The sequence below is a fragment of the Pollicipes pollicipes genome, unplaced genomic scaffold, assembly GCF_011947565.3.
Source record: "Pollicipes pollicipes isolate AB1234 unplaced genomic scaffold, Ppol_2.1 Scaffold_4881;HRSCAF=5763_pilon_pilon_pilon, whole genome shotgun sequence".
Taxonomy (NCBI): domain Eukaryota; kingdom Metazoa; phylum Arthropoda; class Thecostraca; order Pollicipedomorpha; family Pollicipedidae; genus Pollicipes; species Pollicipes pollicipes.
The window spans coordinates 3,755,496-3,778,458 of record NW_023596576.1 but is presented as its reverse complement, the minus strand read 5'-3'; the positions used below and the strand labels follow the sequence as shown (position 1 = coordinate 3,778,458).

The window sequence follows — 22,963 nt, the reverse complement described above, 5'->3', positions numbered from 1 at the left end:
TGTTGTTGTTGCAAGTTATTGCTTAAGTGGCAGTAATTTTCAGTACAAAGTAAAAGTATGGAAAACACAAGACCAAGCCGCAACGCTCATTTTCATGTATGCTGGGATAGACTGACAGCTGCAAGTCACAAAAATGGAGCATCAACAGCTCTCTACACGAAAATGGGGGAAGCGGTACAAGGAAGCGAGTGCATATGTCTAACAGATCTTCCAGCCAGTATACATGTCACAAACTTGTCGTCAACTTTGTTATCCATGCTGCTTGGGACAGCAACCCGCTCTTCATGAGCCCAGCACACCTGTCACATGCTAAAAATGGCGGTGTCCCACACAAAGTTAGAGAGAGTGTGCCGCATTTGTGAGGAATCTCGAACTGAGATAGCTATTTTGAAGATCTTCAGCGCAGTTTACAGCTGTGCTCCTTTAAGACCCTCTGGCCCTCTGGTTTCTGAGCTTGGTGTCCGAGGACGTGTACAGAATATTTCGTGCAGACTATTTCCAGGTCATCTAAACATGCATGCCGTCACACAAACGTCACGCGAACACCACCACCTGGTTGGCAACGCAGTGCTCAAGGCCAAGACAAATGTGATCATCAAATTATTCGTGACTGGCGTACATTAGCACGATTCGTGGCATCACCGGACATCCCTTGACCTTCCACTGATTGCCTGCGTGAATCGCAAGTTTCGAACATGAATCACATTTTGTGCTACACGATAGAGGAATTTGGGCAGTGATATGAGTTATGGTGGAAACAAGACTGAGAATCGAATACATACCTCAGCCGACCGTCACACGCACATAAGAAAGCACGAACACCCCATCTAATTTGGTTAACAGCTAACATAGCTAATATAACTCACAAAACTAACTGGTTCGCCATTGGCGACACCTGGTCCTCGCGGCTCGCAGTACTCAGTTGAACATCTCAGCCGAATGTTCACAACAAACTCAGAGACCAGGCCGGCTTCTCGCCCTGCCGGCGACATGGAACACTCTGCGCTTCACTCATGTTAAGGTACGCTCGCTGCATAAAGCGCAGCAGCACTGCTATCCGCTTTGTGGGTCTCTCCACGAAAACGGCATTGGCCACAGCCGTCAAATCAGTCAGTGCCCGCAGGGTTTCTTCGTCTGGAAGAGGTAGCAAGCAAACATCGCAACCTGTGCACCGCAAACTGCAGACCAAACACCGCAACTTCTGTGCTGCAAAACACCTAGACCTCTGTGCCACGCCACCGTGCCGCCAAGCGCGAACGCTGCGCTGGAGACCGCGCGCAGTATGGCGCGCGACGCCCCAACCGATGCGCCACTTTGGATACCGGTGGTCGACCTCAGTTGGGTCACTTTGCTGTTGTTCTCACTGAACGCGTTTGGCTGCTTTTGATCGTCTTCTTTTGGTGCCCCACAAACAATAATTTTATGACGCGCTTAAACCGTTACACCGTGACACATTTCCATTATTCAGACTCCATTTAAGGCCAACTTGAAATGGCACCAGAAATATTTAAGAAAACGTTCTCAAATCGTGTTCCCAGCGCATGTTCAAACTACCATAGTTCCAATGCAAGCTATTCATCTGTTCAGCAAAGAAGGTTCAACTGAAGATTTCAAAGGGTCGCAAAACCCGTTGTCTTAATCGAGTGGGGGATCAAAGCTTGTAAACGGCTTCCGGGACCTATAAATAGAACGCTGTTCAATGGACGCTCGCATATCCAGTAGTGTAGAAGTGTCAGAAACAGGGAAACCCCTTTTCTAAACTCCTCACCATAAGACGATTTCTGATCTTGCCAATTGACTTTCGGAAAACCTTTCGAACCTCTCCACAACGACATCTGAAAATTCAACGAAGCGATTGCTTGGGTGAATGCGTACCGTATCGCAAGGTGTCATGTGCCAACTCAAATATTTTAATCGGCACCTGGACTGTGTCCTCGGTTCAACACGATAAGATAAGACTGTCTGCCGCGGCCACATGTTTCGGCGCATTTGATTCGACACGCCGCGCTTAAAAGAGGCGGCAGTTGGGCTATGAGGGTCTGCTGATCGTTTAATGCAGCACTCACACTTCATACTATCATAGCCCCAAGTCTTGACTGATTCGAGCAGATCTTATTCGGACGTGCTTGAGAGAGTTCCACACCTGAGGCGCTATCGCACTCGGGGTAACGTCCTGTTTGGTTGACAATGTCTCAATAACACGAGCTCGCTTGCCCCGCCAGCGGAGTATCAGCGAGAGAGAGAGAGAGAGAGAGAGAGAGAGAGAGAGAGAGAGAGAGAGAGAGAGAGATATATATATATATATATAATATAATATATATATTTTTTGAAGGTTTGCCTCGGGGTAACATCCGTAGCATAACTTGCCTTCGATGAACTACACCAGAACAATGCGCAGTACGCCAATTCAACTAGTTTTAGGGCGACTCTATCTGGCATGGTTACACACAGTCCATGTGGCTGTCCGCTACGGTGAGACCAGGATGAGCTGGGCCGAAGTCTCTTATGTCAACTGTTACGGACGTGGCAAGCGGTCTCGGAATGAAATCCATGGAATGCATGTGCTCGGAAAAGGGTATATACTACATACAGGATCAAATTGTGTTTGAGCCAACACTTCAGAGGCGACGCCGAGAGGCAAACCAGCGGATAACCATTTTCCAGCAAGTGCTAGGGACCCGGAAGGAAGAAACTTACGGGATTTCAACGCACCTTGTAAGCCACTCTTTTAATCGCGCACAACATCAAGTCAACCACTCTGGCCAAACACTACAACCACAACGGCATGTGCCGGAGAGCAGGCCGCACCGCCATCCTCACCAGGCGCAGCGCCGCGACCGGGGGCACAACCGGTGCCGCTCCCGGGGGACAACTGGCGCCGCCGTTTGGGGCACAACCGGTGCTGCGGTCAGAGGACAAACGGCGCCGTGGCCTGAGGACGACTGGTGCCGCTGCCGGGGGACAGCCGACGCCGCAGCCTGAGGGACGACTGGTGCCGCTGCCGGGGGACAGCCGACGTCGCAGCCTGAGGGACGACTGGTGCCGCCTGCTCGGTGACAGCCGACGCCGCAGCCTGAGGGACGACGGGTGCCGCTGCCGGGTGACCGCCGACGCCAGCGGCCTGAGGGACGACTGGTGCCGCTGCCGGGGGACAAGCGACGCCGCGGCCTGAGGGACGACTGGTGCCATCTGCCGTGGGACAGCCGACGCCGCGGCCTGAGGGACGACTGGTGCCGCTGCCGGGGGACAGCCGACGCCGCGGCCTGAGGGACTGGTGCCGCTGCCGGGGGACAGCCGACGCCGCGGCGCCTGAGGGACGACTGGTGCCGCTGCCGGGGGACAGCCGACGCCGCGGCCTGAGGGACGACTGGTGCCGCTGCCGGGGGACAGCCGACGCCGCGGCCTGAGGGACGACTGGTGCCGCTGCCGGGGGACAGCTGACGCCGCGGCCTGAGGGACGACTGGTGCCGCTGCCGGGGGACAGCCGACGCCGCGGCCTGAGGGACGACTGGTGCCGGTGCCAGGGGACAAACGGCGCCGCGGCCAGCCCCACGGATGTTGTTCAGGTCCGCAAAGGAGACCGGATTGCGGCTTACTTGTAGTCGGCAGTGAAGGTGAAGGTGGATTCTGGGAACCACATTAGAACAGGTGGTACAGAAGATACTTCGTAGTTTTTCAGGAATTTAAGATCTTTGTGGGCATATTTCTGCTCTTACGCGGCCGATCAGATGCATTCCAATGCTATCTTAGCATGCATGCACAGATGGGTCCTGCATGACCTACAACAGTCGATGCGCTCCAAAACGCCAAATCATCATCATGGATGCATAGATTGCCGACGCATTCTGAGGGATATTCCTAGCCAGTCAGCTTCAAAGGATCTAAGCGGAAGCAGCGACTGAAGACTGTTCTGAGACACGTTGATTTATCTTTGTTTGGGGTTGCGTGCCTTTTTTACCTGCGTTGAATTTCTTACGTGACCGTCACTGGGCTCAGAGCGCGTGACAAGCAGTGGTTGCCCCTTGGGCTCGAAATTTACCACCGAGGCAGTGGTACTACTTCAACTCACCGAACGCATGTAGTCCGACGAAATTGCGTCTAAGTGTCAACTTGTATAACTTGTGGTCAAAATCAAATTGAGTAGAAGTCCGTATCGACGGCGACAAGCGAGTCGTAGTTTGAAGATTATATTAACCACCGTACAGAGGTCAAGGGAAGTTTAACGCATCCAAATAGACTCAAGATTGGCTTTCAGATAGCTTAAGCGCTGTATCAGATCAGTCACAGATCACAGCTCAGCTGTTGTATGCCGCCAATAGTTATGCGTTCAGACTTCTTCAAACACATAGGCAAGGAAACGTACATATCAAGCGCACGCACTGTGCGCCACGGCAAACAGCTGAATACCGCAAACCACCACAACGCCGCCGGATAGCGCGTCTGAATAAGTGCCAAATCACTCTGCCAAGACTGCAGCGGAGGCGGCAATTTTTCACGTCTCACCGCCCGGGGCATGGCGATGCCTATCTCACCACTCGGGCGAGGCCGTACGCGATCTCTGCACGCGCGGAGCAGGCCGCCCAGTGCGCCGGCGCCGGCGAACTGTGTCGGAGGGTACTCCGTGGCACCGTGGTAGCGAGAGGCGCAGCGTCGCCTGCGGACTGTGCCGGAGGGTATTCCGTGGCACCGTCGTAGATTAGGCGTCGAGAGGTGCAGGGTCGCCTGCTGATTCTACGGGCAAGGACTCATCGGGCCGAGGAGAATCAACGGCAAAAGGTATGGACTGACGTGATGCCACCAGGGCATTTCAGACCGGTTTCCCAGATATCATGTGGCTAGTTTTGTATTGGCGAATAGATTAGCATAGATCATCCTGACGTTGCGTGTATTCAACCAGTTGGTTTTTACGAGGAGTTGCTGCATCCAATGTTTCGATGCATTCTTCCCTTTTCAAATTGTGCCTTTGGATCTACATTCCAAGCAGCTTCAAAGGGATATGATTTCTGCTTTTCGAAATGCAAGCTATCTGGTGAGGAAATATATGGAACCAAAATACTCATTGATGTTTTTTTTTTAAACTGCTTGTTAAAAAATGTCCCGCCGAATAATTATTGCCTTGAGCGGGTAACGTTTCTTAATCATGACACCCAAAGACATTTACGTTGTTCGTAAGTTATTCAATGCCGCTGCTAGAAATGTGGCATATATATGAGAGCATTTCGTTTGGCGTTGCTCCTTGTCGATATTGATAAGAGGTATCAAAACACATGTTAATATCCACACTAGATGTGAATTATGCCAGCAAACAAACGATGCAGTTATTTTCATCTTCGCTTGATCTTCTAACGAATAACAAGGCCGACAGAAGTGCTCTGATGGCTACCCTTTCATGGACGCATGGTGTAAGATAACCTTTGAGGTATAAAATATTTAGAATGATTTTTTAAATGTAATTAGCTGCCCAAAACTCTAGGTAACTGTATGCATTAATAGCATACAGCTTCCGGCAACATCTGAAAATTTATGTTAACTTTTTGCAAGCCGAACCTTTTTTGTTAACTTTTTGCAAGCTAAACCTGTTTTGTTAACTTTTTGCAATCCACCCCTTTTTTGTTAACTTTTTGCAAACCAAACCTTTCTGTTAACTTTTTACAAGCCGAAACCTTTTTTGTTAACGCTAAGTCGCCAAGCCTTTTTTCGTCATTTGTTCTTGAAGGGTGCCGTTCCACTTTATAATGTGTTTTCGTAAAACGACTGTATACAGATGATAAGAAAGACTGATTGCACAGGTGACACACATCAAAGAAGGGACACAAGCTTTGATAACTATCCTACTGCAATAATTCGCACGTCATGTGCTCGAGAGACTTGTGCTAAATTATCCAAGTTCGCATTGCTGCAAAAAAAATTATCCTTCGCAACCAGCTTCAGCACACTGTCGAATACACCTATGTTTTATTTCTGTTTGAGCTTCTTGTTACGGATACCATGTGCAGTTCTCAAGCATTTTATTAATCAACTCCGAGCCTGAAAAATATTGCCTACAAGGAACCACTCATACGCAAGAATAGGCATAATGTATTTTAAAATGCGTTACAATGGGAATATGATTAGGGTGTGACTTTGATTTAAGTCTTAAAATGATCCCGGCCTCATGCTCGGAATACGAATCCCGAAAAATCAGAAGATACACTTGTGGGTGAGTAAGATATGTGGATACCGGTCCAGCGGCCATGACTGTCAGGGACTGGTTTCGCTCTCCGGGCAGATTGGCCTTTTTCCCATCTTAGATGAAACATTTTATCATTTCACCTAACCTGCATACTTGGTAGCATGACATAGCGCTTAAAAGTTGTGGATCAGCGTGATAATGTACATGAATTGGATTTCCTAGACTAACCGTACCCCCTGTGAGGTAAACTTGTTGAAGTTGCCGATTGTACATTAAGTACAGACAATTGTAGGTTATTGATAAGGATGAAAAGGAAGCAGACATTGAACAAGGAATTGATCAAACTGTTTCCCGCCTCGCAAATCACACATGAGCGATGCGGAGTGTCACATTTTTTTTTAGTTCACGGGTTCACTGTGCGAAATGTTTAGTGGATCACCTCGAAAGTGTAACGAAAGATACCCTGGCTTAAACTCAGTTGACATCCTGCTTAAATATTGCATCCAAGCTGCGGGGTAGAAATGGGCAAAGGACTCGTCTCTCTCAGGCCATTTCAGGCGCTCCGATAACGGCCAGCATTATTTGCCAGTGTCGTCATGCCGGCCTCCGGAGGCAACGTGGCGGCGCTGACCTTCTCCATCAACAACCAGCCTCAACAAGGTGAGGTCTGGCCGCTCAGCGCAACGCCAGCGAGAGGCGCTGACAGGCAGAACTGGCATGCACTGAAGTAGAGTGACCACGTGTTGATACGGAGTGATGTCGGGTGAACATCGCTGAGTCATGCTGACTGACTGGTGCCCACTCCTCGTCTCCTTGATGGGAGCAGAGGGCTCTGCTGTTGCGCAGCAAGACATGCGCATCACTGTCACCGCGACGAAGCAGTCGTGTACACACGCGTCCTCGTAGTGCAATTCTTTAGCATTTCCAAAACGCTGATAATTGTTCTGACACGTTGTGAAGCAAAAGCAGGTAATAGGAGCGACAGAAGAGAGAGAGAGAGAGAGAGAGATGAGAGAGAGAGAGAGAGAGAGGAGAGAGAGAGGAGAGAGAGAGAGAGAGAGAGAGAGAGAGGAGAGAGAGAGAGAGAGAGAGAGAGAGAGGGAGAGAGAGAGAGAGAGAGAGAGAGAGAGAGAGAGAGAGAGAGAGAGAGAGAGAGAGAGAGAGAGAGGGAAAGAAAGAAAGAAAAAGAAGAAAGGGAGGGAGAGGTAGAGGGAGAGACCTATCCTCCTTTATTGTCGCACAAGTGATCATGGTTACTTCAAGTTCTTAGCAACATTGGTTATGCTTCTACCTACTCACCAGCCTCCATGTGCAGCGTAATTTATGGACGGCCCCTGCGGTCTGCGGAGTTTCATCACTTCTGGGAATGCCCGATCGTTTAATTCACATTTCTGAGAAATCGATTGGACTGACCATGTAACACAATTATTATGGACTAGCTATCAATCACTCAGGTCAAATATCGCCCGAATGCCTTTTTGGCATTCGGGTAATGGCACCATTCGATGATTTTTCATTTATCCAATAACTATTCGCCTACACCCCCATTTAGGTATGTTGGCATTTGGGAAATTTTATATCTCACTCTTGATTTTCCGATAGTTATCATTGGGGAGTATTCTTATCTTAATCCTCTGTACGTCGTCCAATACAGGTGTTGGCAATATGCATTTTGCTTCGCAACTGTGCACCTTTTTGACATGACGACTAAAGAGCATGGCGATATAACATAATGACATTCGGCGAAATAATATTCTGTTAGGCGGCATTCGACAATTTGTCCTGGAACCGTCGCCATCATGTTCGAGAGGTACCTTGTCGATTAAGCGCCGTAACTACATTATCAGGTGAACAGAAGAAGCTCACCAGCACCGCCAGGCAGTATTCATAGCATAACATTGCACAGTGAACGAAGCTCCTATTGGATAAATGATAATTGTACGCTTGTACTGCAATGCTGAGCCTGAACACCAGCTCATGGATTCCAACACTCTCCCCGTTTTAAACGCCGTGAAACTGAACAGTTCCTTTCGTGGGACCGAACCCTTGGAAGGTGGGGTAGAGCTTGTTTTATAGACAGGGATGAGTGCAAATTAGAAGATGCATGAACGTAATAAATATTTAGCCGTTCCCGAAAACCTCAGTAAAGCATATGTTGTCTATGTAGCAAACGTGCCAACATGGTAGTTTGCAGCAATGCGTAGCACCATCCGAAGACCAACGCCCTTCTCATGCCAATTCGTTCCTGTTGAAGTGGCGGCACCACTCGAGCAGCGTGCTTGTAGACCGCGGTAACACAAAACCTACCCACAATTCCAACGCGATGGTATCGCTGCCACAACATGTGTGCGGTTGTATTCCACTCGGATGCAGCAAAGCTCGATGGAGGTGGTCACGACGGACATCACCGGGCGTATCGGAACACCATAACAGCGGCGAAACGCGCCAACTTTTAGTATATATACATATATATATATATATATATATATATATATATATATATATATATGCTTTACAGTTATCAGCCTGTTTAAGCTGAGACAGAAGTGTCTTCTATTTGGTCAGTAGATATATGTTCTTGCTGTTTGCCGTATTAGTCCATGGGGCTTTGGTATGATTTCGCTGGTCGCTTAAGTTTCGGACTATTTGCGATGGGCTTAAGTCTTAGAAAGGGAGAATCAATGAAAATTGTCGCGTTTTAATTGTCGATGTTTTTTGCATTAAGCCGGTGACTTGACAGAGATACGTTTATCGGCATTAGCTTGTGTGGACGTTTGAACTACAAAACGGGGCTTGGCGAACTGTATGTGATGCATGTGATGGGGAACCCAACCTATATGTTATTGGCGATAATGGTACCACGTTGGTTTTGAACGCCTTGTTTGTCCTTATTTCTAAGTTTCCATATTCTAATCTTAGCCAAAGTTACGAAACGTAGTTGTACTTCCGCGAGCAAAGCGCTGTATTGGGTGCTGGTAAGGCGGAAAAATAACATAAACATCGTCCTCAGTAATTCGCCACCAAAACATAAGTCCATGAAGGCCCTTGGTCTCGTACAGATAGGTTTGTCCCTCGTCATGCAGATTTCTCATGAAATTAGTAGGCGGAGAGGCTACCTGGAAGCTATTGGAACAGCAATACTATTTTCATGATATAAGTCTGCTCTAATTGGGTGTCATACCTTCCTAAGGCTTTCTGACATCATCTGACTTGGTTTAAGCTCCAGCGACTGGCGACCTCGGGCCGGCAGCCGTGCTAGCATTCCTTGGAAAAAATACGGGTCGATTAAAGACAACATAAGCATCCTTGGAGTAAGCCAGGTAACTAAAGACAACAAAATTATCTGTAAATCAGGTTTAAAGGGGAAAACATTTGCTGTGTCAACGCATTGTTCGGAACAGCCTCCCCCCCCCCCTCTCTTTGATTCCCCGTCTGTACACTGTCCCTCTTCCCGGCCCAGATCGCTGGCCATGGACAGAAGTGACGGCCGCCGGGCGTCGCACTTCCTCGCACGCCGGGTGCCTGGAGACGAATGATAAATGGTGAACAATATTTACTATGCGTCTAGGCAAAACAATGTGTACGTGCCTACGAGACAGCAAGTAGCTTGAACTACGCTTTATCTACATCTCGCATTTAGTTACGAAAAAAGGTGATGTACAATTTTTTGCTAGAAGGTATATGGGCTCGCTCTGGTAAATTTCAGCGGTCATACCTTCTTCAAATTCCCATGCATTGCCGCATTTTAATGTCCTATTCGATTACTGGGGTGTTCCACAAATGTGCGAGGATTCCGAGGTCAATGTCCAGACTGTAAGAAAAAAAGATAGAATCCTCTCCCAAAAGGCACACTAAGCTTTAAGTTTTCTCAGTTCATTGGGGCCCGTCCATAAATACGTGACGCATGCATTGGAGTAAGGGGTTTAATGGGTCGTAAAAGAAGCTTCTTAGGGAGGGGGTCTGGTGGAGGCCAGACAGCGTAACATTATTCTCAGGTGTGGTCGCAAATTATGTTAAATTTTTGAAAATATATGTTTTAGCAGTGTAACCGGTGTGAGGAAGGTACACCCAGCGTCATCAAAGCTGGTGCAACGTCTTTGCTTTGCAGCTAATTTTAAGGTTTTGTCAGCTTCTAGCTGCCAAAATATGGCATTCATCAAAAAATTTCCTCAAGTCTGTTGGATGCTCGGTTTACTTTCGAGAGTGATGGCCCGCTGCACATCGGTAATCATTGTGACAACATGGTCGTGATTGTTCCTTGACGGACTCGTACCGATCCCGCATGGCATCGCGGTCTGGAGAGGTTGCCACCTGGAACCGGTTCCGGGCCCTGCTTGGCGAAATCCTCGCAGTTGCGATGGTAACAGCTTTCATGCTAACCAAACAGTTTTAGCTGTTACCTACTAAAGATGACATTTCTCATGTCTTTCAATTTTAATTCTTTCTATTCTCTCCCAAAAACAGCATTCTTTCCACAACATCTAGAGAGTGCTTGTCGTCCACGATGTCCACCGGTTTCAGTTTTGAAGAGGGCGCCCAAAGATGGCGGCGTTACCAACGACGTCACGCCGACGACGTCACTGGCTGACTATCTTCGTCTGCATAGCCAGCTCCCCGGCACCAAGACCATGTGCCGGGAGGGCATGTGCGGGGCTTGCGTCGTCAACGTGACGTCACAGAATCCGGCGACGGGTCAGATGGAAAGCCGCGCAGTCAACTCGTGCATGGTGCCCATCAATGCCTGCCAGGACTGGAAAATAGAGGTGGGCTTGGTGTCCATGGTAATGAACTTTGTTACATTCCGCAGCATTATGGCCTATTATGCTGCCCTTAAGACGTTATACCACGTTCTACAGCGCTGTACGTAGTTTTCAGGCTAAGACTCTGTAGTAAACCTAAGCAGACATATGATGCAATGCAATACGATTCACAACCGAAATGCGGGCTCGCACGGCCATCATAAGTAAACAGGCTGATCCAAAATATTGGGTCTTCTATATAACTTTTAATTAGCGGCAATTCTCTCTTCCCCCGGGATGATGTTCACGCTTCCTGTTTTTTTATATAGACGGTAGAAGGGATAGGAAACAGGAGGGACGGCTACCACCCGGTGCAGGCTCGCTTGGCGCACATGAACGGCACCCAGTGCGGCTACTGCAGCCCCGGCATGGTCATGTCCATGTACAGGTGGGTGTCACTGCTCCAGTATGGTTGTTGGGTGATGTCCATGCACAGGCGGTGGAACAATGGAATCAGGCACAGGCACAATAGAATCCGCAGATGGTGATGACCATGTTCAGGTGTGCACTGCACTCCAGGAATGATCACACCCATTCACAGCTGAATACCACAGTCGCAGTGTGGCATGTCCATGCACGGGACTAGTGCTGCGGCCCAATGTGATAGTCCAGGACTGGTCGCAATCTCTCCCGACCAGCCGACTTCTGGCATGTGACGTTATCGCGGCAGCAGTCTACCCTGATCAGCCCCGCGTTCGCGCGTCACGTGACTGACGCTCGTCATCCCGGCGGACCAGTCTATCCTGATGTGTGGCGTGACTGAGACGGCGGTCTGGTCGAATCAGTCTACCTCTGACGCATCACGTGACTGGACGTCACGTGACTGACTGTCCCTGCCGACCAGTGTTCTGAAGTCGGGCGGAGAGGTGTCCCAGGAGCGCTCTGACGCATCACGTGACTGGTCGTCACGTGACTAACTGTCCCCGCCGACCAGCGTGCTGAAGTCGGGCGGAGAGGTGTCCCAGGAGCGCTCTGACGCATCAGGTGACTAACTGTCCCCGCCGACCAGCGTACTGAAGTCGGGCGGAGAGGTGTCCCAGGAGCGAGTGGAGCAGGCCATGGACGGCAACCTCTGCCGCTGCACCGGCTACAGGCCGATCCTGGACGCCTTTAAGACGTTCAGCGAGGAGTCCGACGCCAAGACCAAACAGCTGGTTAAGGACATTGAGGTATCGGCTGCACACACAACAACAGCCAAACATATCGACCATCTTTTCTATTTACCCGTGGGTCACCATGCTCGCTGGCATCTCTTGCCAGTACACACTCAGCACCAGGCCAGCAACTCATTTCCTGTTGCCTTTTTATTATTAAGTTGTAAGACATTACTCCTGAAGCTTTTTGTCAGTGATGCAACACTTAACGGATTGCACAACTATCAAGTGTCCTGCAGAAAGTGAACGGATTACCTGAGCGCAATCTGTGACGCACTTCGTTTAATGTCGCGGGAACATTTGTATGACTAAGAAAGCAATGCTTTTACGCAGGGATTTCATCATAGCTGAGTCTTATCTTCAGTCTGTTCCTTTTGCCACTCCCTCATCTCATCTCTCACTTGGTGACGGCAGGAGACGGCCGGCTGCCGCGGCCGCTCCGGCGGCTCCTGTCAGCCCACTGAGGCGTGCGCCGGCTGTCCTCGATCGGCTGCCTTGACCTCGGCCGCCAACGACTGGCGCCTGCCCACCACCCTGCAGCAGGCGCTCGGCGACCTGTCCAGCATGGCGGCCGGCGGCAAGAGTGTGCGCCTGGTGGCCGGCAACACCGCCATGGGTGAGATTTTCGCGATACCTGCACTGTTTAGCACTTGTCACCGTTCCGCTGGGAGTGTTTTTGTAGTTTGTGGCCCATTGTACCGCGTGGCGTTTGCGCTGGATAAAGGTGCGTTGTGTGCATGTATCACCAAACTGGCTAGATTCTCATAGTGTGACGAATCACTTTGATCTTCACGTGGTAGTTCACGCGGTGTCAAGTGAGGCATGTAATGCTATTATTACGTGAAGGATCTAAAGAGCTGGGCGTCGTGTGTAACACGAGGTAGGGCAGACATAAACTGCTCGACGCACCGCGTGTTCTTTAGTTGGAAAATTTCACTGGATGAATTTTCGGACTAATTCCCCTTCATTGCATTGCAAAATGCAATGGAAATCCGGAAAATCCAGCAGTTGATAAACACCTATTTAAGCGTGATGCTTGGCATGTTGGCAATAAAGAATAGCCATCTGCCACGCGTTGACAGGGTGACTGGACAGTTCCATTCCACTGCGTGTAATTGCCATGGGCGGATAGCTGTGGCGAGAACGACTGCCGAGAGCAGAGAAACGAGCGTTGCTATCAGTGCATTACCCCTCGTGGTTAGTCCAGGTGTGATATATCAGGTAGGTTTGTGTGCGTGTGTGCGCGCGTTTTATATTTGACCCAATACAAATTTCCTTCTTAGGCGTATTGGACAAGTACAATGCTCCGTCCGATGGGTACATCTCCCTCCTGAAAGTCCCTGACCTCCGCGTGATCAAGAGACCCGGGGCCAGTAAGGAGACCAGCTGGTGCCCGGCCACGGCTAGCAGCGTGGTGTTCGGCGCTGCCGTCACCCTGTCAGAGCTCATTGAGGAGCTGCAGGCGCTCAGCAAGACCGCCGGGTACCGACACTGCGCCGTGATGGCCCAGCATCTGCTTGTGGTCGCGAACACGCCGGTGAGGAACGCGGCAACCTGGGCCGGCAACTTGATGATCAAGCACCGTCACCGCGAGTTCCCGTCTGATGTGTTCCTGCTGCTCACCGCCGCCAAAGCCAGGCTCAAGATTGGTGAGTGCAGGCCTCTTGCTGGTGGGCGACTGGCGCTGAGGCCAATGGCGTGTCGCCGGGCGATGTTGACGCTTATAACTCCCCCATAGCAGCATAGGAGCGATTACTATGGCAATGCCGAGGGGAAATGCAGGCAAGCTCCGTGTTTTTAGTTTCATGTTCATCACGGAATGCCCTCTTCTGAGGCTTGGGGTGACGTTGCTCGCTGATGGTTGGTGCGAGGAGGGGCCGGGGCTGCTATTACAAAGGAAGCTGTTGATTTACTGATATGTTAATCGATGTTGCGTAATTTGTCAACGACATGTGTCTTAAATAATACCACATGCAAAATATTTCCGAAAATTTTCCTTATTCTGCTTACGGTCAAAAGGCTAGCTTTTGCGGGGAACTAGCGTAACATGGCTTATCTTAATGTGAGCGTGCGAACGCAAACGTAATTTGTACATCCAAGTACAAACATATATATTGACACGCTCTGAGTGGGAGGAATTTAATCCCATTTCCGAGGGTTTTGCATTTTAATTTTGGAATGGCGCGGCGTAGCCTCGTCAAATTTTGTGCGGTTGTAGATAATCCAATGGTGTATCTTTTTGGATCCAAAAATTAGATGTACCTTGTCAGGTCGCTGACCTATGGAAGGGAGCATAAGACCGTGACAGTCACCAAGGCAATTTCTGAAAAATCATTTGGTCTAATTAGGCAACGGAGTTTTATACAAAATCATGCATTTTTTCGGCAGCTTCTTAGGCAAAAAAAAAAATTTAGCATTACAACAAATTCCATTATCTGGAGCGAGGTCAGATGGAAGTCAAAACCAACCTGCCTGCTTACTTGTGCGCTTGCGTTATTGGGCAGTTTCTGATGCTCATTTCGAATTTCATGATACAGCAGACACCACAACAGAAATATCCCATGGACTTCTGAAAGGTCAGAATGTCAATAACCTAACTTGACCCAGATCACCTATTTGTTTCTAGGAATGTACCGCATGACGTATTGCTCACCGCCTATTACAATTATAAGATTGAACCATTTCGTAGGTTTTTGGTCACCATGACCTTTTAAGGTCATGGTGACCGGCATAAATGAATATCAATGACCTTTTACTTGGGACAGGTGTATAAGTTCAGGCCGCTTGCATGAGCAGGCACGGAGGAGACAAACGACACTTTGGACACCAATCTTGAGTTTGACCTCATTTGACCTTATTTGATCAAAAGGTAGTAGGTAGGTAGGTAGTTAGAATCAAGTCCCTCAAATTTTGTCACAAGTGATTCAACATGTAGACATCCCCACCCTCTTAACTTGGTGTCCCTAGCGCCCTTGTTTTTCAGATCTCAAGGGGTCAAATTGCCCCCACTCTCACCCGAGCGCAGGCTATTCAACCGGCCACCCGGGTGCGTGTTGAGCAAGGTATTCCATCAGAATGCGTCAAATTTCATCAATCTATCCCTTTAATGGGGTGCGTCGTTATTTTTAAGATTTTGTCAAAATTTGTGCGGTGTTTCGGACAATCCAGATGTGTATGCTTGAGCAAGCCTATCGTTTGTGAGACAATATCTGATGCTTGTAGACACAAAAGGTGTCTTTTGTAACCGAACATGGTTGTAAGATCCCAAACCCTGAAAATCGCTTTAGCTAAGGGAGGGCTGCCCTCTGCGAGAATATTTTGAGCCGAGTTATCCCTTGGAACGCCAACGGCTGGATTCGTTGCATCGGAACGAGACGCTGGATTTCAGGGTTACAGGGGACGTCTCCCCTCGTCTCTTGTTGGCTCTGAGCCTGATATCTGGTGGCGACCAGACATGCTTGTATCAATGCTTTTGCTTCGAGAAACATGGCACAACCAGACTTCGGTCGACGAATGCATGTTAAAGTCATTATTTTCAGTCCGTACAAAAGCATGCTCACATCAGGCCGACACCGGCACAGAAGACAGCACCAAACACATCTCTGTGAGAGAGTTTTGTAATACGAAACGGTACACCATCCCGTTTAATTTCAGCCGAGGGAAGACAGGTCGAAGAAATGCCTGTGGAAAAGATGTACGAGATAAGCATGAACAACAAAATCATCGTGTCCATGAGCCTGCCACCAATGGATGAAGGCAAATATGTCTTCAAGACGTACAAGGTGAGTGCACTGTCATGGATAAACGACTTGCTATGGGGCCAGCAGTGCATTATTACTGCTAATAGGATTTGCGCCCGCGCAAGAGGAACAACGGTGTGGTCCTGGTGGCGGATACAGCAAGCTTTATCTAGGGTGCTTTATCTATAGTCTATGGTATGAGAATAGCGGTGGAAGTTATACATAGCATTCCTTACGGCAAATACCAAGCTCTGCGCTAGTGGTCAAGGATCTCCTAATTTTCGAAACATTAGCAGCGATGTGTGAACAACTGTTCGAGGCTTTCCTGGAGCAATCTCCCAGCCAGCAAGTTGCGTCGCAGCCCCGCCATTGGCGCCCACCGAATCGGTGTATTAGCTCGAGCAGCCGTCAGAGCATCCCACTGTCCTGCCGCCTGCTGGCTAAGTCGTGCCATGGACTCAGCCACCTCTCAGATTGAGTGGGGAATGGCCCTCAGGTGTAGCACGCCTCTGCGACTCCTTGACTCTAACTGGTCGGGCTTCTGCGACTCCTTGACTCTAACCGGTCCGTGTCGCAGATCACTCCGAGGGCTATCAGTGCGCATGCGTACGTGAACGCCGCCTTTGTGCTGCCCTTCGACTCGGCCACCACCAAGGTCACGGAGCGGCCCACTCTGCTGTTCGGAGGGATCAGCGACAAGTTTGTAAGTTGTTAGAGAGCGCGAGGCAGGTGTCCAGCGTCCTCGGGGCAGGTGCCGGTCTCTCCGGGGCAGGTGCCGGTCTCTCCGGGGCAGGCGTCCGGCCTCCCCGGGACAGGCGTCCGGCCTCTCCGGAACAGGCGTCCGGCCTCTCCGGGACAGGCGTCCGGCCTCTCCGGAACAGGCGTCCGGCCTCTCCGGCTCACTATCACCCTGGCTGGAGCGAGGTTTGATGCACCCACTTTTGAACGCTGTCGCTCAAGAATATCTTATCGTCTCGTGCATGTTTTCGGAGCTAGAATGCAATACGTTATAGCGAAAGGGCAGGAACGCTCCGAAGATCTTCATACTATATGTGCCATCTTGTAATTTACAGATATCCCCTGCCACGCAGCTCGTCATATGTCCTGCTTTGCCCGAGACGTTTAAATCCCCTCCACAGCTTTACTGATGCCACGGTACGTGACCTAACCCCTTGTTGACTCCCGGACAGGTGCACGCGGACGCCACGGAACGGTACCTGACCGGACGGCGGCTGGATGAGGGCACCTTGCAGGGGGCACTCGCCATCCTGCTGGACGAGGTGCGGCCCTACCCGGACCCAGAGCTGGCCGACGTGGCCTACAGAAAGACGCTGGCCTCCAACCTGTTCTACAAGGTGAGATGACAAGTCATCGGTCGGCAGACACGTGACCTCACCATTGCGGCTAAAGTGGTGTGCAAGTACGGCTGAAGGAGTGATGAAGGCTATGTGACAAGTGTTTAAAACATTTTGCAAAACACTGTCACCTTTGATAGAAGACAAAAGTTATAAGTGACCTGACTCATGATTCGTCGCCAAAAAGAGAAATAAGGTGACGTACTTTTGCACTAAATAAGTATGCTATGGCTGCAGTTGCAGTGTTTTTTTTTGGCCGTAAGATGTCATGAGCTATCCAAAACGTTTGATCCTATTCCCATCCGGCTTTTTGCGTTAATTCTATCCGTGGTCCGATTTGTTGCCCCCCGTGACTTCTGAAAATATTTGTCATAGAGACTGAGCATGGGCTCAAAGGGTTTCTGGTGTCATAATCTAGTAGCTACTCTATCAGCACTAAGAAAATTAAAAATTGTCATCAGCGCAGTTTGTAGAGCAAACAAGGGAGGCAACATCAAGCAAAACGTAAATTAGTTTCCTTGAATATTCGCTGCTAAGCTCTGCAGTAGATCTCCAACTCCCCTCCTCTGCCCATCATTGCGACACTTATATCCAAATCTGGTAATACTACAGATGTGAGGTGGATGTAGGATATATGACGTTGGTGGGTGATCAGGCGAGCTTAATGCAGCGTGGAGCTGCGCACAAACCGTAAGAGCTGCTGCGTTTCCTCCATGCGTGTACATCTGCGACTGCCCCTGTAACCTGATGCATGCATTTTGCCGCCTCTGAACTCTGCCGGGATCTCGCAGCTCGTTCTTTATCAATGGATAATCTTTCAAAGTGGTCCAAATGGAAATCCAGACTATCATTGCCTGTTTCCTTAACAGACCCACACCTGTGATCGCCTTCATCCGCCTCGCTAGCACTTCGAAGCGTTTAGTGTAAAAAAGTTTGGCATCAAAAGTACAACTAGCAATTGGCCAACACTTATCATGCGTTTCAAAAAGTAAAAGTTTCAGCATAGGCGGAACTAGGGGGCAGGGTCCCTCAAATTCCCCTTAGGCCCGGCCCTGTCTTTTCTCGCCATTGATGGCTTCTGACGGTAAATTAACAATCTGTGAGATGCGTTCTCACGGAGCCCAGTGCCATCCTTAAGAAAATCATGGCTGTGTCCATAAACTTCGGATCCGATTCCACGGCCAACCCGGAGTGGCATTGTACATCCACTACTCGGCCTGTAGCAACCAAACGCTCTCAACGGACCTTACAGGATACAGGACTTGATGATACAAGTGGCCAATGCAGCCAAATATCCAATTTCGTAGTCAGCAATATTGTGTCAGCCATTGCTAGCAGATTCTTGGCACTGGACTCTGCAAAACATTCTGGGTATCCACGTATTTTAGGCATCCCGCTTTTGCGTGGCGGCCGCAGCATCTGTCTGACCAGCACTGATTGTTGACGCATCCATCACAAGCCTTCTTGATGTATGCTTCTGGCGAGCCCTACACCTTCGAGTTCTAGTCGATAGTTACGCAACTTTTCCTCCCCTGTTGTGGACAAACACATCCAGTTGTTTTTGCTCTGAAGATTCACTGAAGTCCGCTCTTAAACCCGATCAAGACTTTAAAATCGGGGATGTTTATGAAACGATGGCTGCGTAAACATCCCCGATTTGTGAAGCCGTTATAGTATTGAAGAAATATATGGTATGGGAAAGATGCACTTCGAATGACAAAGAAAAAATGTCTACTTTTACCAAATATGGGCGATACTGACACCTTGGTTATATAATCGGGTGGTGCTGGTGGTATCAAATGCCGTCTCCACCAAACTGAAAGTATCAGCCGTCGCGATGTTTCTGCAGATCACTTGCAGGCTTGCCGCGGTCGCCACGCATTTTCTTGCCTGCGACTGTTCTCCTAGCCCGCCTCGTTCCTGGAGCGCCTCTAACCGCGACTACAGCTGCGCTCCACAGACTCCTGCCTCGGCTGACTGGGACGTGTCCGCCTCATCTACAGATGGTTCTCCACACGCTGGGCGACCGGGTGCCAGCCCGCCTCAGGTCCGGGGGTGAGGACCTGACCCGTCCGCTGGCGCGCGGCACGCAGGAGTTCGACACGGACAAGAAGCTCTGGCCCGTCAACCAGGCGGTGCCCAAGCTAGAGGCGCAGATCCAGACGTCCGGTGCGTCGATCGATCTTATCGGATCGATCTCGGGGTGGTCGGCAGACCCAGACGCCCGGTGCGTCGATCGATCTCATCGGATCGGTCTCGGGGTGGTCGCGGGCGCGGAGTGGCTCATGGCCGCCAGCTCGGCCGCCGCTGCAGTCAATCACTCATGCCACGGCCGATCTCGGTTTTAACATGACGAGGGCCATTCGCATTCCAAGCGAGTAGTCTAAGTCGCATTCTTAACGTCACGCCTGTCTCCTACGTCGATACGTCACGCCTTCTGGAAGTGAAGCAACAATCAAAGAGACAACCCTCTGGCGGCGTTTAGAAGCCGCGAGTCTCCTATCACCCCGACCCTTAGTGAGAAGACACGTTTGTTGGGTGGACGGCTGGGGTGACGCTGCGCCGGCCTCAGGTGAAGCCGAGTACGTGGGCGACCAGCCGGCGGCGCCGGGCGAGCTGCACGGCTACTACGTGCTGGCCACGGTGGGCAGCGCCAAGGTCGACGCCATCAACACCTTGGCAGCGCTGGTGAGGACTGTCACCATGGGACAGCGACCGCCGGTGCCCCGCCGTCGGTCAGCGCCACCGCTGGCGGGCCGAGTCCGGCGGGCGTGCTCTCTGTTCTCCACGGCTCACCTCTGTGCTTGTAAATGTCCGTTTCACGCCTGTCGCAGCCGGGAGTGATGAATTGTCATAGGTTAGCTCGGGGCGCTGAGACTGTGAGGGACGTTTGTTTAAAATGCATCGTGTGCACGTGGAGCGTGTGCATTCCAATCGTCAGCTGTTTGTTTGTGTCCGTTCACAGGCGGTGAGAGGCGTCCGTGCCGTCCTCACAGCCAGTGACGTCATCGGCAGTAACAACTACCTAACCTTCCGTGCATACATTCCCCTCCTGGGCATGGATGAGAAATCAATGATGCCTCAGCAGGTAGGTCTTGAGCACAACAGGTCAAGAAAAACTTCTTTCTCTTCTCGAAACCTTCTGCGCACTGGCATTGAATCCTAATACAGGCCTTTCCCATCGTGGTATATTCAGATTATGACATACTCACCGTGCCTAGCAGGAACCTGTGGCCGCTGGAATATCAAAAGTAAGGCTTCAAAACTGGTGTGATTCGAGCATCACATAAACTGAGGAGCCAGGTGGGCATCAATGTAGAATTAATGATGCCTCAGGAGGTAGGATCTGAATAAAACAGGCTCAGAGGCATACTTTTTATTTCGAGCACCCCTATATTTGCAACAGAATTATACTTTCAGGACCATTCCCACTCCGACCCGTTGTCAGTATGTTATAATCGATGGGCCTAGTGCCCGCTTATGGAACTTGAAAAATCCAAAGAAAGTTGGCAACGCTGTTGTGAGCCCTGAGTGTTTCTACTAACAGCTATCGACCTTCAATATACCGGGAGGCACGGGATAAGCCGACCTTATCAAGCAAACATAAGCTCTATTTCCAACACTTATTACACATTTCTTTTTACGCTTGTTCAGTACTTACTGACAGTCGATGACTGTTCACATACTAGGAGCTCTGAACTCATGATGCCAAGGCCGGGACCTGAAGACTTCTCTGGCGTATATGAAATTGTCAACGCTGTTGTCAATAAGACCCATTAGTGATAACTGCTTTTCCAGGATTTTCCATGTTATACCAGGACGCCATTTTTATTAGAGATCGCAAGGCCCAAAACTAACCCCGGAAAACGGTGAAAATGACTCAGCTTCTGGAGGGATCACCTTCAGAGTTATAAATGGCGTCACCGGCTGTGCTTGCAACGGTGAATTAACGACATCGGCATATGCATGTCACAGGGACAAAGTCACAGGGTTCGTAATGGGAGGGGGGGGGGGGGGAGAACCGGGTTAACAAATGGTCCTTTGTTGGTGAGAGGCCCTAAGAAATCATTGGATATAGCCTACTTAATTTTGAGGGACAAGAATTTTTCGTTTTAGTTTTGATTTGTATCTTTGACGGAAACAGAAGTCAGAAGCTACCGAGAGATGCGATTGCATTGGTGTACTGAAGCCTGTAATATGTAAAAGCATGGCGTTCAATGACGACATCGAAATCCCTGCTGGCAATGGCCATATTGCAGCGGTTCAGCGGACTTCGAAACCAGCAGCACTCAAGGGAATTGCTAGATTTTTTCGGGACTATGTAGAGATATTGACGAATCCGAGAACGTAAACTAGGTCGAAATGGTGTCAAAACTCGCGTTGACATGACCAACCCGACTACCTCTGGTAATATTCAGCCATCTGTCCGAATCGTAAGCCACAGTATTAGCCCCTCCCCGCTGGCTGACACCAGGCGGCGGCCAATAGGTCGACGAAAACCACAGTATCTGAAATGAGTACCTTTAGAGGCTTGATGACATCAGTCCGTTCGCTAAGGAGGTATTTCAATCCGTATAAATGACTGTTGCAATTTTCAGGTTGATGCTGGGGATGAATTAGCATTTACAACGCTACGAACTGCTGTAATCTTTTGATAAACTAGAGTAGTAACGGTAGAATCTCTATCTTCAAGCTGCTCTAACTGTTAATCTGTTCAAAGACGGTTTTAAAACTATAAAGGTAAAGTATGACCCAGACTAATCTGGGGGTAATCGAACCAGACTTATCGAAATGGCACCGTTTGTGGGCACGAGCGGTGCTCACTGTGAAATGGAGGTAATATAGGCAACTAGCGTCTGGTTCTGCTGCAGCAAATAATCGTATTGGAAGCAAAACAGGGCGATAAACCACATCACATTTTTGGAACCTGTAACACGTATGTGAAGAAGTATAACGAAGATACCCACCCCTATCTGATGTCCTGTGCTCATCCTCAAAACGCGAGCTCTATAGAATGAACACAGCTCGAAATATTAAGTACCATCAATAAAGTCGATGTTTGGAACTTTCGCGTTCTTTGACGCATTGAGGGTCGTCAACATAATGGCCTTGAACAGGCCAAACCGAAAAACGAAGAGCTGAATGCCTTTGTTTTTTATAAAGCCAAACTTATGGCCAGGATGAAGTGGATGCAATTGGTGAAGAATATATCTGAGGGAAAGGATGGGTAAAGCTCATAGGTCTCCACCCTGATGAAAAAACGCAAATTCCATTCCAGCTCATGAGTATAGCGCGAGTTGTTTAACATTGGTTAAAACATATTTGATCATAATCAATACATGTCTTGGGCATCAAATTACGTACAGTGCCGGTTGTCTTGACACCACTTTTTCGGTTTCGTACTTTTCTGAGTTTGCCTAACATTTTTCGCCGTGAGCCAATCGTTCATTACGCAGTCATGTAAAGGCGCTTGTGACGTACACACCTATCAGGTGTGTACGTTGTATGGTGGACGTGGTACGCGTGGGCATATCCATGTAGTGATCCCCGGGGAACACGTATCTCCCCCCCCCCCCCCCACCCCGTTATCAGGTGGATTACGTGTATAGATATGGGCGTGAATAAATGTTGACAAGTACCAATTTGAGGTAAAAATGTCAAAGTAAACGAATCGAAAACATCCATGTTGTTTTGCGACGTGCAAACAATTCTCACGTATTCTGCGCGCTGAGCTGGCTTGTCA

The 22,963-nt window shown here is 49.5% G+C and overlaps 1 protein-coding gene across 1 annotated transcript in view; it reads left to right on the top strand.

Annotated features, from left to right (window-relative positions):
- Positions 1-4,601: 4,601 nt before the first annotated feature.
- LOC119101191 (indole-3-acetaldehyde oxidase-like) overlaps positions 4,602-22,963 on the top strand; it is a 33,728-nt gene continuing 15,366 nt past the window's right edge. Inside the window, exons 1-13 of the mRNA XM_037224478.1 lie at positions 4,602-4,776; positions 6,762-6,832; positions 10,694-10,935; positions 11,241-11,359; positions 11,981-12,140; positions 12,540-12,741; positions 13,409-13,774; positions 15,780-15,907; positions 16,443-16,568; positions 17,056-17,220; positions 19,224-19,389; positions 19,793-19,908; positions 20,186-20,308. Of these exons, the coding sequence (XP_037080373.1) occupies positions 6,769-6,832; positions 10,694-10,935; positions 11,241-11,359; positions 11,981-12,140; positions 12,540-12,741; positions 13,409-13,774; positions 15,780-15,907; positions 16,443-16,568; positions 17,056-17,220; positions 19,224-19,389; positions 19,793-19,908; positions 20,186-20,308 (1,977 nt within the window). The 5' untranslated portion in view covers positions 4,602-4,776; positions 6,762-6,768. The remainder of the gene's footprint in view (positions 4,777-6,761; positions 6,833-10,693; positions 10,936-11,240; positions 11,360-11,980; positions 12,141-12,539; positions 12,742-13,408; positions 13,775-15,779; positions 15,908-16,442; positions 16,569-17,055; positions 17,221-19,223; positions 19,390-19,792; positions 19,909-20,185; positions 20,309-22,963) is intronic.